Genomic DNA, 14939 nt, shown 5'->3' with positions numbered 1-14939 from the left:
TTGTTAGGGGCCATATTCTTCTACATTGTCCTTTGAGGAATGGAATGAATCTTCATGCAGTTTATGGACAAACGTTCTGAAGGGCCCAGGGCGATTTAATGGAGAACTTATAATCTTATAAACTTATAATCTATGTGAATATGTCAAATCTGATAAACCATCATAAAGGTAATTTTTTAATGGTGAACGTACTTAGAACGTATTGTCATACAAGTGGTATTTGAGTTGTTTGCAGATACTTGAAACTTTCATCTCGGTCAAAAAATGGAATTAAATCGCTAACATTTTCGTGCGATGATTTTCTATGACTTTCGACTTGGACTAAACCAATAACAATGTGCCGATAAACTCGCTTCGACTTTTGGTGATGAAGCACCATCTCGAGTCACCGAGTTTCCGAGTTCAATCGTGGTCGCACTTCACTACAGGATGAATTTCGTGAAAGTTGTCCGAAATCAGCTGTTGTGTCAGAAAATATCGATGCTGATGTCAACAGATATTGCAACATCGTCATGTGACATACCGTGAGATTAAGACATATTAGGCCATTAAACATTTAGCTGTCAAAAAAGATTTGTTCGCGTTGGATACCGCATAATTTGACAATTTCGTGTCGATTAGAGCGAAGAAATATTGAAAAAATTTAATCGCTTTGCTTAAAAACATCGTGACAGGTAACGAATCATGGATCTATGCATGGCAACCCGAAACCAAGCAACAATCGACTGTATGAGTCTTTCAAGACGAGCCAAATTCAACACAAGTTGTTCGCGCACAAAACATTTCGAAGCAAAAGGTCGCTTGTTTTTTCAGAATGTCGCCCACCGTTCCATTAGAGCAACGTAGAACGATCAATTCTGAATGGTACAACAGCATGTGTTTGCCAGAAGGGTTCGAAAAGATCAGGAGAACCATTCGCAGAAGACGATTCATTCTCTACCATGAAAACTGAACAGTCAAAACATCGAATTAATGGGTCATCCGCCGTACAGTCCTTATTTGGCACCCAATGATTTTTTCTTATTCCCGCAAATCAAAGATAAATTGTTACGTCAACGTTTTTCTACACCTGAAGAAGCGGTTGATCAAATTTTTGGAGGTACCTCAATCGGAATGGTTCAAACGCGTGCAAAAGTTTATTGATGAATAAAAACAAATATTTATAATTGGATATGGCTTCTCCGTTTTTATTTGTATCACGAAACTTAAGTATCAACCCTCGTAATATGTCAATCAACATAATTCAAATCCCTTTAATATTTACAGAGCGTTGGTGATAAAACCGCTGTACATGTGTCACGCAAAGTTTGTTTTGGGAGGATTTTTTTTTGTAATTGTATTATATAATTAAACCAAGTCTTTATTAACTTATTTTATGAATAAAATTGACAATTACCAAGCTTCAATGATTATTAGTAACAATTTTTCAATGTCATTTATTATTTACCTTGATCTTTTTGAGATACGGCCTGCAAAAAAACTTTACAGGGGTACCACATATCGGTCACCACTAAACAATCCATACAGGAAAAAAATCGTATCATGCGTGTATAATTTAAATATCACATTAAAACCACAACACTACACGACAAGTTTAAATAATCTCGGAAATGTGTAGATCGCCATAAATCGTCGAAAACTAACCAACTTAACCACAAACCGGATGGATTTTTCCAGGTCAAGTACACGAAATTGATTCAATACTGTCGCTAAACATTTTTCCTACAAAGTTTGTTTTTCGTATAAACGTAATCGATAGAAATAATAAAACGGTCACGAGGCATAACGCTCGTCATTTGAACCGAACGCGTTTATAGCGACCGCGGAAATGAACATCGAAAAATCGTCGCCGAAGCACCGATGCGTTATTCTATTCTATTCTATATCTACAACCAATTAAGGTACTTCGTTTGCCTTTATTTAAATTATATACGTCACGATAATAAGTTAAGTTGACGCTTTATGTATAACGATCAAGTACAGGGTGGACCATGAATTTCTGCACTTTTGAAGTTGCCACCAAAAAAAGAAATCTCATTTAATAAATGGGAAGCGATAGTTGCTTGCTATGGACAGATGAAAATGAGATAGCGGAAACTAAAAATAAATTTTGGGAAGAGTAGTAGTAGAAAACGAATAAGGGACGAGGAAGAGTTAACGTAAAAGAACAAATGTTACGGATGCAAATAAAAGAGTCGCACATTAAAAAAGTCGCAAGATTATCAGATAATACGTGGTCGAAGAAAATACTAGAATGACAGGGATCGACCGCCGACGCGAAGGACGAACGATTTGGACGATCTTCCAACTGAATCTAAGATGACCGAGCAGAACGGGCTTGGTTAAGAGGCTTATATCCAACAGTGGACGAAACAGGCTACTAAATGATTAGAGATAAAAATAAAGATCTCTGAAGATTGGAAAATGTGTTTGATACTAAATACCAGTGCATAAAAAAGAATATCCCTGTTGTGTACAGAGCTAAAAACAAATAATCGGAAAAAGACTGCGAGCTGAATTAGAACCAACCAAAAAAGATGTCCACCGAAATTGTGAAAATCGAACAATTGGAGTATCGAGCCATCATCAAGTACCTGTATTTAAAAGGGTTAAGAGGTAAGCAGATTTATGAAGATATGCTTAATTCCCTTGGTGACCAATGTCCTTCGTATGCGACCGTGAAAAATTAGACTGCCAGCTTTAAAAGAGGTAAATTTTCCGTCGAAGATGATGACTGATCGGGAAGGCCAGTTTCAGTGTCAGTTCCCGGAAATATCATGACATGATTATATCAGACCGTCGAATTGGGCTAAAACGGAAAAATTGCTGCAAATTGGATCCACAAATGTTTGAATGTTGATCAAAAACGTGCAAGGGTAGAAGCATCGAATTACTGACCATTGTACGGGAAAAAATTAAAGAGAAAAGACGCGGAAAGCTATCCAAAGGTGTTTTGTTTTTGCAGGACAACGCCCCTGCACATAAATCTCATGTTGCAGTGCAAAAATTCGTGATTTAGGATTTGAATTACTAGAACACCCTTTTTATTTTTATTTCTACAATCCAGAAACAAAGCAACAATCGATAGAATGGCGACACTCTGATTTTCCAAGACCTAAGAAGTTGCGTTTCCAAAAATCTGCTGCAAAAGTTCTTGCTTCAATTTTTTGGGATTTCCATGGAGTAATCATGATTATTTTTTTGGATAAGGGTAGAACAATAACTGGAGATTACTATTCGACATTACTGACCATTGTACGGGAAAAAATTAAAGAGAAAAGATGCTTAAAGCTATCCAAAGGTGTTTTGTTTTTGCAGGACAACGCCCCTGCACATAAATCTCATGTTGCAGTGCAAAAATTCGTGATTTAGGATTTGAATTACTAGAACATCCTTTTTATTCACCATATTTGGCTCCGTTCGACTATCATCTCTTTCCTCAACTGAAAAAAAGTTTAAAAGATCGTAAATTTTCTTCCAACGAGGAGGTAATAAAAGAGCAAGAAGAAACATTTTTTTGAAAGGTCTAGAGACGTTGCAGGGTCGCTGTATCCAATTAAGAGGAGAATAAGTTAAATAAAGAAAAAATTTGTCATTGAACTTGTTTGGTTCTATAATAGGCTAAGAATTTTTCAATATATCCTCTATATTAAATGAAAAATGGAATTGCGACGAGGAAGTGAAAACTCGGGTAGCAATTGCGAAAACAGCTTTTAAAAAGTTTATATTAAGTTCCTAATTCGCCGAGAAAGTCCCTCTAAGCCTTAGATTGAGGATGATAAAATGTTATATTTGACCAATCCTTTTGTATGGTGTGGAGATGTGGTCCCTGAAAGTAAGACCTTAAACAAAATAGAAGCAATGGAAATGTGGCTGTCGCAGACTTCTGCGGATCCCATGGACAGAGCACATGATGAATAAAGAAGTGCTAGGGAGAGCGGATGTGGAAAGACAACTGATCGCAGTAATTTAAGTATCTTATTTGGGACATATTGAACTGACGGGAAAGATCGACGGAAGGAGAGGACCAGGGCGTAAACAATACGATTTTTTGGACAAGGGAACACCTACACGCTGCAAAGTGTATGGGACTGGAAGAAGAAGAAGCACACAAGACAAATGTTCATTATAAAGTAATTCATTAATAGTAAATGGCAAAATCCAAATTATAGCATTCCTAGACATGGAAAAAGTTCCACGAACGAAAATTTGGAAAAGCTTGCAAAAAAGAAAATTTACGAGAATCACAAAAAGCCTCTAAAAAGAAACGAGATATAAGATAATAAGAAGAAACAAGAAATCAGATACGTTCATAACGCAATAGGGAGTGCGACAAGGACGCAGTCTGAGCCCATCAGTCGACTCGATTCTATTAGGTTTGCGAGTTTGAATTATGCGGCTAATACGGACAAGGCTAATGGCCACCTGTGTTGTAGACTGTTTTGTTATAGTCATAAACATAAATTAGTTTTCACTTTCCTATATTATAATGAATACACTATAATTTTATTTTAACGTAAATCAAAAAGATAATTTAATGCATTACGCAACCCAGAAAGTTGTATTTCTCAATTGTTCACCTCGTTAGTACAAAATAATGTCCTTCATGGAGAAACAATAGTGTTATAGTTAAAAAATTAATAAATCACGATCTCATGGGTTTTAAACAATAAACACAAAAAAAAACGCGAAAGAAATTGTTTATGTTATCGGTAAACCACGGGTTCATTACTATAAAAATATGTGGTTACGTTTTGCTTTATTTGTCAGGCGAAACGTTTCCAATTTTCCTATTTATTAACATGATATTTAGTTTTGGTCATGTTGTAATCAACCAGGAAGTTTACCGGGGAACTATATAACCACCACTGACATTGAAAATGATTATGAAAGAGATATTAGGAAGCTGAACTACGAGGGTTTCTATCTAACCTGCGGTCTGTCGTTGTCTTACAGCAATATCGCACTACGTATTGGAATATCGCATCGTTTCGATTTGTAAACAGGTTTTGCCAAGTTTTTCTGAAAAGTTACTATAATACTGCGAGTGGTTGGGTTAGGTCTCGTTTATGGTGGTGAATAAATTTTCTCCTACTTCCTCATACCGCTATAAAAGACGCGTGCAAGCTTCCCAGCTTGTGAATTTTTTCCTTATTCTTCAGCTATATGGGGTACAGTAGGCTTAGGTCTCTCAAAATGAATTTTTCTACAGCGTTGACGTTCTCATCGTTAACACTCGTTCTTGCCATACCTTTTCGGAAAGCGGAACACCATTCATAAATTTGGAGAGTGTTGGAGAGGCACTCATCCCCGAATAATCAATACATTTCCACGGGTTTTCCATTACCTTTGACCAAAAAACATGATGTGCAGACACTGATTTTCCTTTCCTGCTCATAGCTATACGAGGATATATTGAAAAATTCGTAGCCTATTATAGAACCAAACAAAATTTCAATGTCAAAATATTTTATTACCCAACATATTCCTGCAACGTCTCTAGACCTTAAAAAAAAATGTTTCCTCTTGCTCTACAAACCATACCTCCACAGCTTTTATATACCTCCTCGTTGGAAGAAAATTTGTGATCTTTTAAACTTTTTTTCAGTTGAGGAAAGAGATAATAGTCGAACGGAGCCAAATCTGGTGAATAAGGGAGGTGTGTTCTAGTAATTCAAACCCTAAATCACGAATGTTTTGCATGGCAACATGAGATTTGTGTGCAGGGGCGTTGTCCTGCAAAAACAAAACACCTTTGGATAGCTTTAAGCGTCTTTTTTCTTTAATTTTTTCCCGTACAATGGTCAGTAATGCCGAATAGTAATCTCCAGTTAATCATGATTACTCCATGGCAATCCCAAACAACTGAAACATGAACTTTTCTAGCAGATTTTTTGACACGAAACTTCTTAGGTCTTGGAGAACCTTAGTGTCGCCAATCCATCGATTGTTGCTTTGTTTCTGGATCGTAGAAATGTACCCAAGTCTCATCCATAGTAACAATTCGGTTTTAGAAGCCTACATCGTTTTCAAATCGAGCACAGATCGAATTCGATGCTTCTACCCTTGCACGTTTTTGGTCAACATTCAAACATTTGTGGATCCAATTTTCAGCAATTTTTCTCATGTCCAAATGAACGTATAAAGTATGAAAGGGTATAAAGCATATCTTCGTAAATCTGCTTACCTCCTAACCCTTTTAAATGCAGGTACTTGATGATGGCCCGATACTTCAATTTTTCGATTTTCACAATTTCGGTGGACATCTTTTTTCTTTTAATTTATTGGGTAACTCTGATTTACTTTTTTGACGTCAAACTTTACACTGACACTTCTAATAAGTTATTGTTCGTTGCTATGGTAAAGCTAGTAAACTAGTCACTATTCATTAAGACTTGTTACTAAACACTTATTTCTAAATCTTAACATACTAATTTATTCAAATACACCGTTTTTTGGTATACCTCGATGTGTTCGGGATGACATCAGATTATTCACTGACTATTGCAGCTGTTAGAGACACATTTTTTTAACACTTTAATCATATCCAAAATCTCTAATTTGACGTTAACGAATAAAAAATTTTTTTAGAAATTGATTCTATGAAAACGGTCACAACATACTGTAAATAAGTTATAAAACAATACAAATAAATTACAGCCGTATAAAAAACATAATATTTAGAGTCCTTTCGGGAATTGTATCCTCCGCAACCGCCATAATGGAACAGGACCGTATTCGTAACAATATGTTTTTATAACATAAGGGAGTACGACGCGCTAGAACACGGTCAAAGTTTTGAGTAGGACGTCGTTTTAGAATGTAGTAGCAGCAAAATGTCACGTTTTATTTCTCAGGAAGATCTTAATTATCTAGATCTTGATTTAGATCTTTCGCAAACAAACGCATAACTACTTATGACTCTTTTGCAGTTGTTGATGTTTGTACAAAAAGATATGAAAATTTAAACGTTTCGGAACTGGCAGTCTATATTTACCAAGTTTTTTTAATGAAAATGAGTATACTGTCATGATATTCCAGGTTTGGGGATTGAATTTGAATTTATAACTACTCAGTGATGACTTTTTTATTCTCTGTTTGAACAGAATTCAAAAGGCAGTAATATCGTTCAATGGAAACGAGCAGCCATCAATTCCCATTGGTAATGAGTCATATAACAATTTTGTACGAATTGTGAAGAATTTGAAATTTTTTTTCTAACGTATGTTCAAATAGTTTTGGCATAAAATACTCAACTATATATTTTTGTAATAAGTATTGTTAATGGAACTTATTTGCCATTATCGGCGGCTTAAAAACTAAGAAAATTGATAACATAAACTAAATGGAGGGGCCAGTTCTCCTCAATTTGGAGTAATTTTCTGCGAACATTTCTCATTAGGTTTTGGACGATTTAAACACCTATTATAGTAACATCGGAATAAGATCGAAAACTCAGTGAAAAATAGTTTTACTAAGGTCTCAAAGTGCTTGTTAAGCTGTCTTTTTGTATGATTATCAATATCAAATCCCCTCGTGACGTTAATTAGTCATGCGTACAGCGTCAACAAAGTTAATTTCAGTACTTTTGGAGCTTTTTGATACGATTAACCTGCCAGGATCTATATATCCTAAAATCTTACGAGAATGGTCCCAGAACTACCTGGCCTAACCTAGAGATGGCGGAAGTTGCTTTGAAAATATCACTGTATTAGAAAGTATACAATCTATACAGCATATGGTTCAAGTTTGAAGACGACACATTGTTTAGTATTTGTTTGGCAGCCCTCTATTTGAAAAGACTTAGCTCAATAACCTGCGAAGACAGAATCGTAGTGGTCGACGAAATGAGGCGACGACTCCAGAAATGTTAAGAAAATCCACAAAACGGTACTGGATGATCGTAACTGAAAATTTGGACATGAGGAAGCTGTGCGCAAAATGGGTGCCGCGTTTGCTCACAATGGAACAAACAGGATCGTGAAGATATTTCCATCGAGTGTTTGGTAATGTTTCACAGAATAAAGCCAAATTTTTACGCGGTTTCATATTCATAGAAAAAAGTGGATCTATCACTTCACTTCACACCCAAAACAAGCAAAACCATCCATCTCCAGGTAAGGTATTGGTGTCGGCTATTTGGAAAGTGTGTTAGATATCTTGACAAAGGAGAAACTGTCAACGGCGAGAATTCTGCGAACTTATTGTAACGTTTGAGCGAGAAATCAAGCAGAAACGGCTGTATTTGCCTAAGAAGAAAGTGTTGTTTCATCAAGACAATGTACCAGCTCAAACATCCGTTAATCTAATGGCCAAAATAATGAATTAAAGTTTCAATTGTTACCCTATACGCCAGATTTAGCCCCCTCGGCTAAAAAACTAAAAAAGAGATTACGTTGAAAAAAAAGTTTTCCAAAATTTTTGTGTTTTATTTATTGGGCCAGGTACTTCAGGGACCATCCTCGTATTTAGGCTTCCATACTACAGGAAACAAATCTTATTAATGGATTAATATTGGGGTCATTGAATTTTTATAAATAGCATCGCTAAATCATCGATAATTGATTATTAGTACCATATGTTCATCGAGAAAAACTAACTGGATGAATTAAACTGTTAACCATGAAAAGAAAAAAAAAGTATTACAGTGTAATTATAATCGATTCAATTTGAACGCACTTTAAAACACAGAAGTTAAAATGCTAATAGTATGGGAGGTAGATGATTTTGAAAAATAACGTCAACAGTTTTGGTGATGGTGGACCTAAAAGAAATGACTACAACGTTTCTGCTTTGAAGTTTGAACGTTTTGAAGAGGAGAGCAAGAGCTGCGTGTAGTGAGCTTCAGGGGAAGAGAATAATCAGAAGATGACCTGTGAAACATTAGTGGAAGAAACTATTATAAAGTGACGAATACAAAGTGCACCACAGATCGGCATTTCTAAAGCAAATGTTCTCTATAAGCATTTGAGCATGACAAAAATTAGTGCAAGGGAGTGCCTCGAATTCTCAGCACAGTACAAAAGCAGCGTAGAGTAGAATGTTGTGAATGATTTTTAGAGCGAAAGAGATAATAAAACTATCATCTTTTGCATCCAAAAGAAATTTCATGAAATGGCATAGGAAAGGAGAGACTATGTCAAAAAACAAAGGTCAGGAAAAGCACCGAAAAAGTGATGGCTACAATATTTTGAGACTGATGTGTGTATACTTTTGATTAACTTCAATGGGATCAAATACAATAGTAAACGCGTTATACAATTTAAAGAAGAAATAGAAGATTTTATGAAAAGTCCACTGAAGGAAGAGTTCTTAAAAAAATAAGAACAAGTTGTGAGAAATAAGAAATACAAAAATATACATAAACGATTATATGAACAGAAAAGAAATACAAGGAAAAATTAGATAAAAAGTAGAGGAGGAAGGGAAAATTGAGAAAATAGGTTTTTATAAGTTGAAAATCGATGAAGAGGAATTGGTATGGAATGAGGAGACAGAACTATTTGAGTAAAAGGGGCAGACAAAAAATACTATTAAAAAACTAACTAGAGACGGCAAAAAATGTATAAAAAAGCAGGATGTGGAAAAGGAAAATGATACAAAGAAAATACAGTTGTGTCAAAAAAAGGCGTGGCAAAATCAGCCGAGGTGTGCGCTTACTTCATGACAATGCTCCAGTCCGATTTCCAATGCTACTGTCAACGAATGTGGCTTCACTGAAGTTAAAAACCCACCATATAACCCTGATCTGGTTCCGTTCGATTACTTTTTGTTTGCAAAGCTAAAGGTCGACCTAAGAGGTAAAATATTTAACAGCGACGATGAAACTAAACAGGCGATGTACCAACATTTTGACTTTAAAGATGCGTCAGATTTCTATAGCGATGTATGAATAACGTAATTACCGGAAAAACGTTACAAGATTTTGTGTGACATTCATGACGATGAAATAATATCAAAATATCACAAAAACAGAAAAAAAAATTGTCTAAATAATCAATATAAAGACTCAAAAAAAGGTCAAGGTTTTTTTAGAACGACCACGTGCTAAATATTTGTTGCTGTTTTTGTTAAAAGTGATAGTGTTTTATTAAAATTAATTAATTTACTTAATTAATATTTATCTTTAACATAAGGAAGGCGATAAACCACGCATTTTTTCCAATCTATTTACAAAGTTAATAAATTGATCATTAAGGAATTTAATCGGCAAAATGGGAATTTTTGATAACTCAATGCTGCTCGCCAATTTAAAAGTTTCGGTTGTCCCAGTAAAAAAATATAAATCAGTACAATACAAGCTCATCCACTTTTTTCTTAGTCTACTTCTTCTCTTGATATTTTACTGCTTTTTTATCATTATTGGTTCTGTTATTAGTTTCATATTTTCACATCTACATTCGACTCACGATTTTTATTCAAAACTTTTTGCTCACCCCATAATCCATTGATTAAATTTCAAAATAATGTACTTCAACCAATTTCTCTTGCTAATTTCAAGTAAAGGTCTAAACGTTGTCTTAAAACCAGAAATAATAGTGTCCGTTATTTGTTTACATGTTTGTACAGGATGTCTCATAACAACCCAACTACTTTTGTTGAAAAAAAATGCGTTGTACTAATTTTTATACGTATTTATTGGCATGAATTAAAAGATAAGAAACAAAATTTTACTTTTTAAACACGATATCACGTTGACAGCACTCTTCAAACAGTATATTTTCAAACACTTTTTGAAGAAGTGGTCGGGGAATACTCCTGATCTTTTCTCCAATATTGTTTCTAAAATTTGGGAATTATTCTCGTAAAACACGCTCTTTAGATAACCTCACAAGAATAAATCAGGTGGGGTCAAGTCAAGGCTCCGAGGTGGCCATTCAATATCACTTCTTCGTGAAATCACCTTTTCTAGGAACAACTCGTGCAATGTAGCTTAGTCCGAGTAAATATCTACCAGCTCTCTTTTGTAGTTTGAAGATTCGCTCAAATTGAGTCGCACCACACGTTCTCCAGAAGGGAAGGGCATATCGAAGATGCGATTCAATAAAGACATATTAAACTGTTAATGATGTGGATTAGTTCAGTTCTTTGGAAACTGGTCTTAGCGCAAAGCAGGAGGAACTTAATTTTCTAGATAAGGCGGCAATATGTAACTCACAGATCAAGGAATTCTCCACAACAAGCACTAAGAATTTTACAGATTCACCGATGTGGTGTTACTTGATAAAAAAGGCTGCAATCCATTTTTATATGATAAAACTTTGGTTTTAGAAACCTTGAGACACAGAAGATTAGGATCTCAACATGATTTGAAGGTGATTAGGTCACTAGATATGGTACTATGAAGTGCCGTGAGTTCAGGGTTGCTCCAAGAGAAACTAGTGTCGTCTGCAATCAGGCGAAGTAGAGATATTGCTCGATGAAGAAGCCTTATTTCATAGATATAATATCCGAGAATTTCCTTAGGTGAGATAAAGATCGCACATTCTTTGCAGAAATACGTAAACCAGGGATTATTTTGCTTATTTTTAATACACCTGCTATAAGAGAAGAAGAATTTGAAAAGATTGAATCGTTACTCCGCAGCTGATAAACTTACCACCATCAAATACCTCGCTGATATTTTATTATGAATTAATTGATAAAACGAATAATCTGCATTAATTCCAAACAACCTGAATTGAATCGAAGGTATTTTTTTTAAATCAGGTGTATAACGATGCTGATGCATAATACACAATTCTCTATATTTTTCATATTATCTATACAATCACTAAATAAATTATTGTGCGACCTGAAAACGTTTTTTAATTTTTGCTATATTTACACGCTCAAAATTTTGTATACCGCCCACACAACTTTCCGGAGCCTGCTAACTTTCATAACACTGTATGATTTCTAATAAACATTTAATTTTAATATGAATGAATCCACCGAAATGATTGCGTGATTTGCAACGTTATCTCCCGGACTATAACCTTAAAACCGAATGGAACCAAATAGACCACGATTATTTGTCGAAATTGCTACAGGGAGTGTCAAAATTGTTCACCGAAAAAATAAAAGCAAAAAGTTATGGTATTCAAATTAGCAACTGTATTTTAATTATTACTATATTCTTATCTACATATCGTTTTTATTTGTTGCGTATCACGTAAACCATAGAATGAGCAAAAAGTTGTGATTTGTAGTGTGTTATTCTTTTTGGAGTTCGAAACAGGCGAACCGTTCGTTCTACAAAACGGTTCACTGCAAAATTTCGCATTGTCAACTCAAACCGAAAAACCTTCAGCATAAATACGAGTTTATTTACTTCCGGTTTGATACGCATCCTTTATTTCTGATTATCAACTTGATACGAACGAGTGACACTTTTCATTAAGTACTTCCCGAAAAAAAAAGGACAATAGATTCATACTCAATTTAACGTGGATGGTAATCTGTCTAATCTACAGAATTGGTAAACCTGCGTAAAATCGCGATAAAAAATGTAGCACGAAAAGCCGCTAAAGCATCAATACTATATCTGGAAAGCACTAGTATCCATAGAATAATTTATCATCGTGTTTAATTGCATCACAGAATTGTGAAAAGTGACTCATATCGTAGTGCGATTTCATAGGCAAAGCAACTTGTATGTATGTATACCATTTACCTAGAAAAAGTTGTTGAATTGAAATGAAAAGTTAATCTTTTACAAATTCATCTTAATAAGATAATGTCTATCTTTATGGCAGGTTAAACACATATGCATCTCGGACGGTGCTCGAAGACCAAACTGTGTTTAAAAATTAACAGGATTTTATTCACGCACGATTTCACGCTCTGGTTTCAGGTTTTTAAAAAAACTTCGGTTTTGTTTGAGTTTGTATTATAAACGTGTACATCACCCCTCTTACAGACATAGTGCGCCTGCGTAGACTAGGAATGTATATGATACAGTTTACCAACCATTTGTCTACGACCCTGCAGAGGAGCAGCTGCTATATCAGGGCCAACTCCAACAAACCAACCTCCTATAAAAAATTTTCCTTGTCTCACCTAAAAGTTTTTCCAACAAATCTCTCTTTATTTTTATGAAAAAAAAATGAGTTTATTTAATTATTTGATTAAATGAAGTTTGTTAATTATTAAATTAATATAAACAGGTAAGTTCTGAAGCTGTGAAAATTATTATTTTTCGAAAGGGTATTATTTAGTGCTAACTTCATTTTTATTGGAAAATATTTTTCCAACAAAAAAATGTGTTATAACATTTTATAATAAAATTTTTTCTTCATCATTTTTCTATTGAGAAAATGTTTTTTATATTTTGCACCGTTAACGAGATATTTGAAAAAAAATTGTAGAAACGTTGTTTTTACCCTAATTATTTGGTTTTCCCGTACAAGATGGCGATGAAAACATTGGCTCATCTTTAAGTAGCCTTCTTCAAGTTTCATTTTTAAGCATATTTATTATCTTTCAAAAGCATATTATTTAGCGCTAACTTCATCTCATTTTCGTATTTTTCCTACGAAAAAATGTGCTAAAACGTTTTTTGATAAAATTTTTTCTTCATCATTTTTCTACTGAGTTCTGTATATTTTGCACCTTTAACCAGACACTTTGAAAAAACTGAGGAAACTTAGTATTTGCCCTGATAATTTGGTTTTTCCGTACAAGATGGCGATGAAAACATTGGCTCATCTTTAAGTAGCCTTCTTCAAGTTTCATTTTTAAGCATATTTATTATCTTTCAAAAGCATATTATTTAGCGCTAACTTCATCTCATTTTCGTATTTTTCCTACGAAAAAATGTGCTAAAACGTTTTTTGATAAAATTTTTTCTTCATCATTTTTCTATTGAGAAAATGTTTTTTATATTTTGCACCGTTAACGAGATATTTGAAAAAAAATTGTAGAAACGTTGTTTTTACCCTAATTATTTGGTTTTCCCGTACAAGATGGCGATGAAAACATTGGCTCATCTTTAAGTAGCCTTCTTCAAGTTTCATTTTTAAGCATATTTATTATCTTTCAAAAGCATATTATTTAGCGCTAACTTCATCTCATTTTCGTATTTTTCCTACGAAAAAATGTGCTAAAACGTTTTTTGATAAAATTTTTTCTTCATCATTTTTCTACTGAGTTCTGTATATTTTGCACCTTTAACCAGACACTTTGAAAAAACTGAGGAAACTTAGTATTTGCCCTGATAATTTGGTTTTTCCGTACAAGATGGCGATGAAAACATTGGCTCATCTTTAAGTAGCCTTCTTCAAGTTTCATTTTTAAGCATATTTATTATCTTTCAAAAGCATATTATTTAGCGCTAACTTCATCTCATTTTCGTATTTTTCCTACGAAAAAATGTGCTAAAACGTTTTTTGATAAAATTTTTTCTTCATCATTTTTCTATTGAGAAAATGTTTTTTATATTTTGCACCGTTAACGAGATATTTAAAAAAAATTGTAGAAACGTTGTTTTTACCCTAATTATTTGGTTTTCCCGTACAAGATGGCGATGAAAACATTGGCTCATCTTTAAGTAGCCTTCTTCAAGTTTCATTTTTAAGCATATTTATTATCTTTCAAAAGCATATTATTTAGCGCTAACTTCATCTCATTTTCGTATTTTTCCTACGAAAAAATGTGCTAAAACATTTTTTTGATAAAATTTTCTCTTCAGCATTTTTCTACTGAATTCTGTATATTTTGCACCTTTAACCAGACACTTTGAAAAAACTGAGGAAACTTAGTATTTGCCCTGATAATTTGGTTTTTCCGTACAAGATGGCGATGAAAACATTGGCTCATCTTTAAGTAGCCTTCTTCAAGTTTCATTTTTAAGCATATTTATTATCTTTCAAAAGCATATTATTTAGCGCTAACTTCATCTCATTTTCGTATTTTTCCTACGAAAAAATGTGCTAAAACATTTTTTTGATAAAATTTTC

At 34.1% G+C, this 14939-nt stretch overlaps 1 protein-coding gene across 2 annotated transcripts in view; it reads right to left on the bottom strand.

The window, feature by feature from the left end:
• Positions 1–14939, bottom strand: part of LOC130445007 (serine/threonine-protein kinase tricornered) — a 156090-nt gene that overhangs the window by 74685 nt on the left and 66466 nt on the right. The window contains exon 1 of one of the 2 annotated variants that reach the window (XM_056780455.1): positions 1448–1818. The exons of the other annotated variant lie outside the window; for it this stretch is intronic. Within the exon in view, the coding sequence (XP_056636433.1) occupies positions 1448–1544 (97 nt within the window). The 5' untranslated portion in view covers positions 1545–1818. Of the gene's footprint in view, positions 1–1447; positions 1819–14939 lie in introns of those variants that run through there. 2 annotated transcript variants of the gene reach the window in all.

The sequence above is a fragment of the Diorhabda sublineata genome, chromosome 6 (genome assembly GCF_026230105.1).
Source record: "Diorhabda sublineata isolate icDioSubl1.1 chromosome 6, icDioSubl1.1, whole genome shotgun sequence".
Lineage (NCBI taxonomy): Eukaryota > Metazoa > Arthropoda > Insecta > Coleoptera > Chrysomelidae > Diorhabda > Diorhabda sublineata.
Note: the sequence above shows the minus strand (reverse complement) of the source record. Positions and strands in the feature narration are given on the sequence as shown.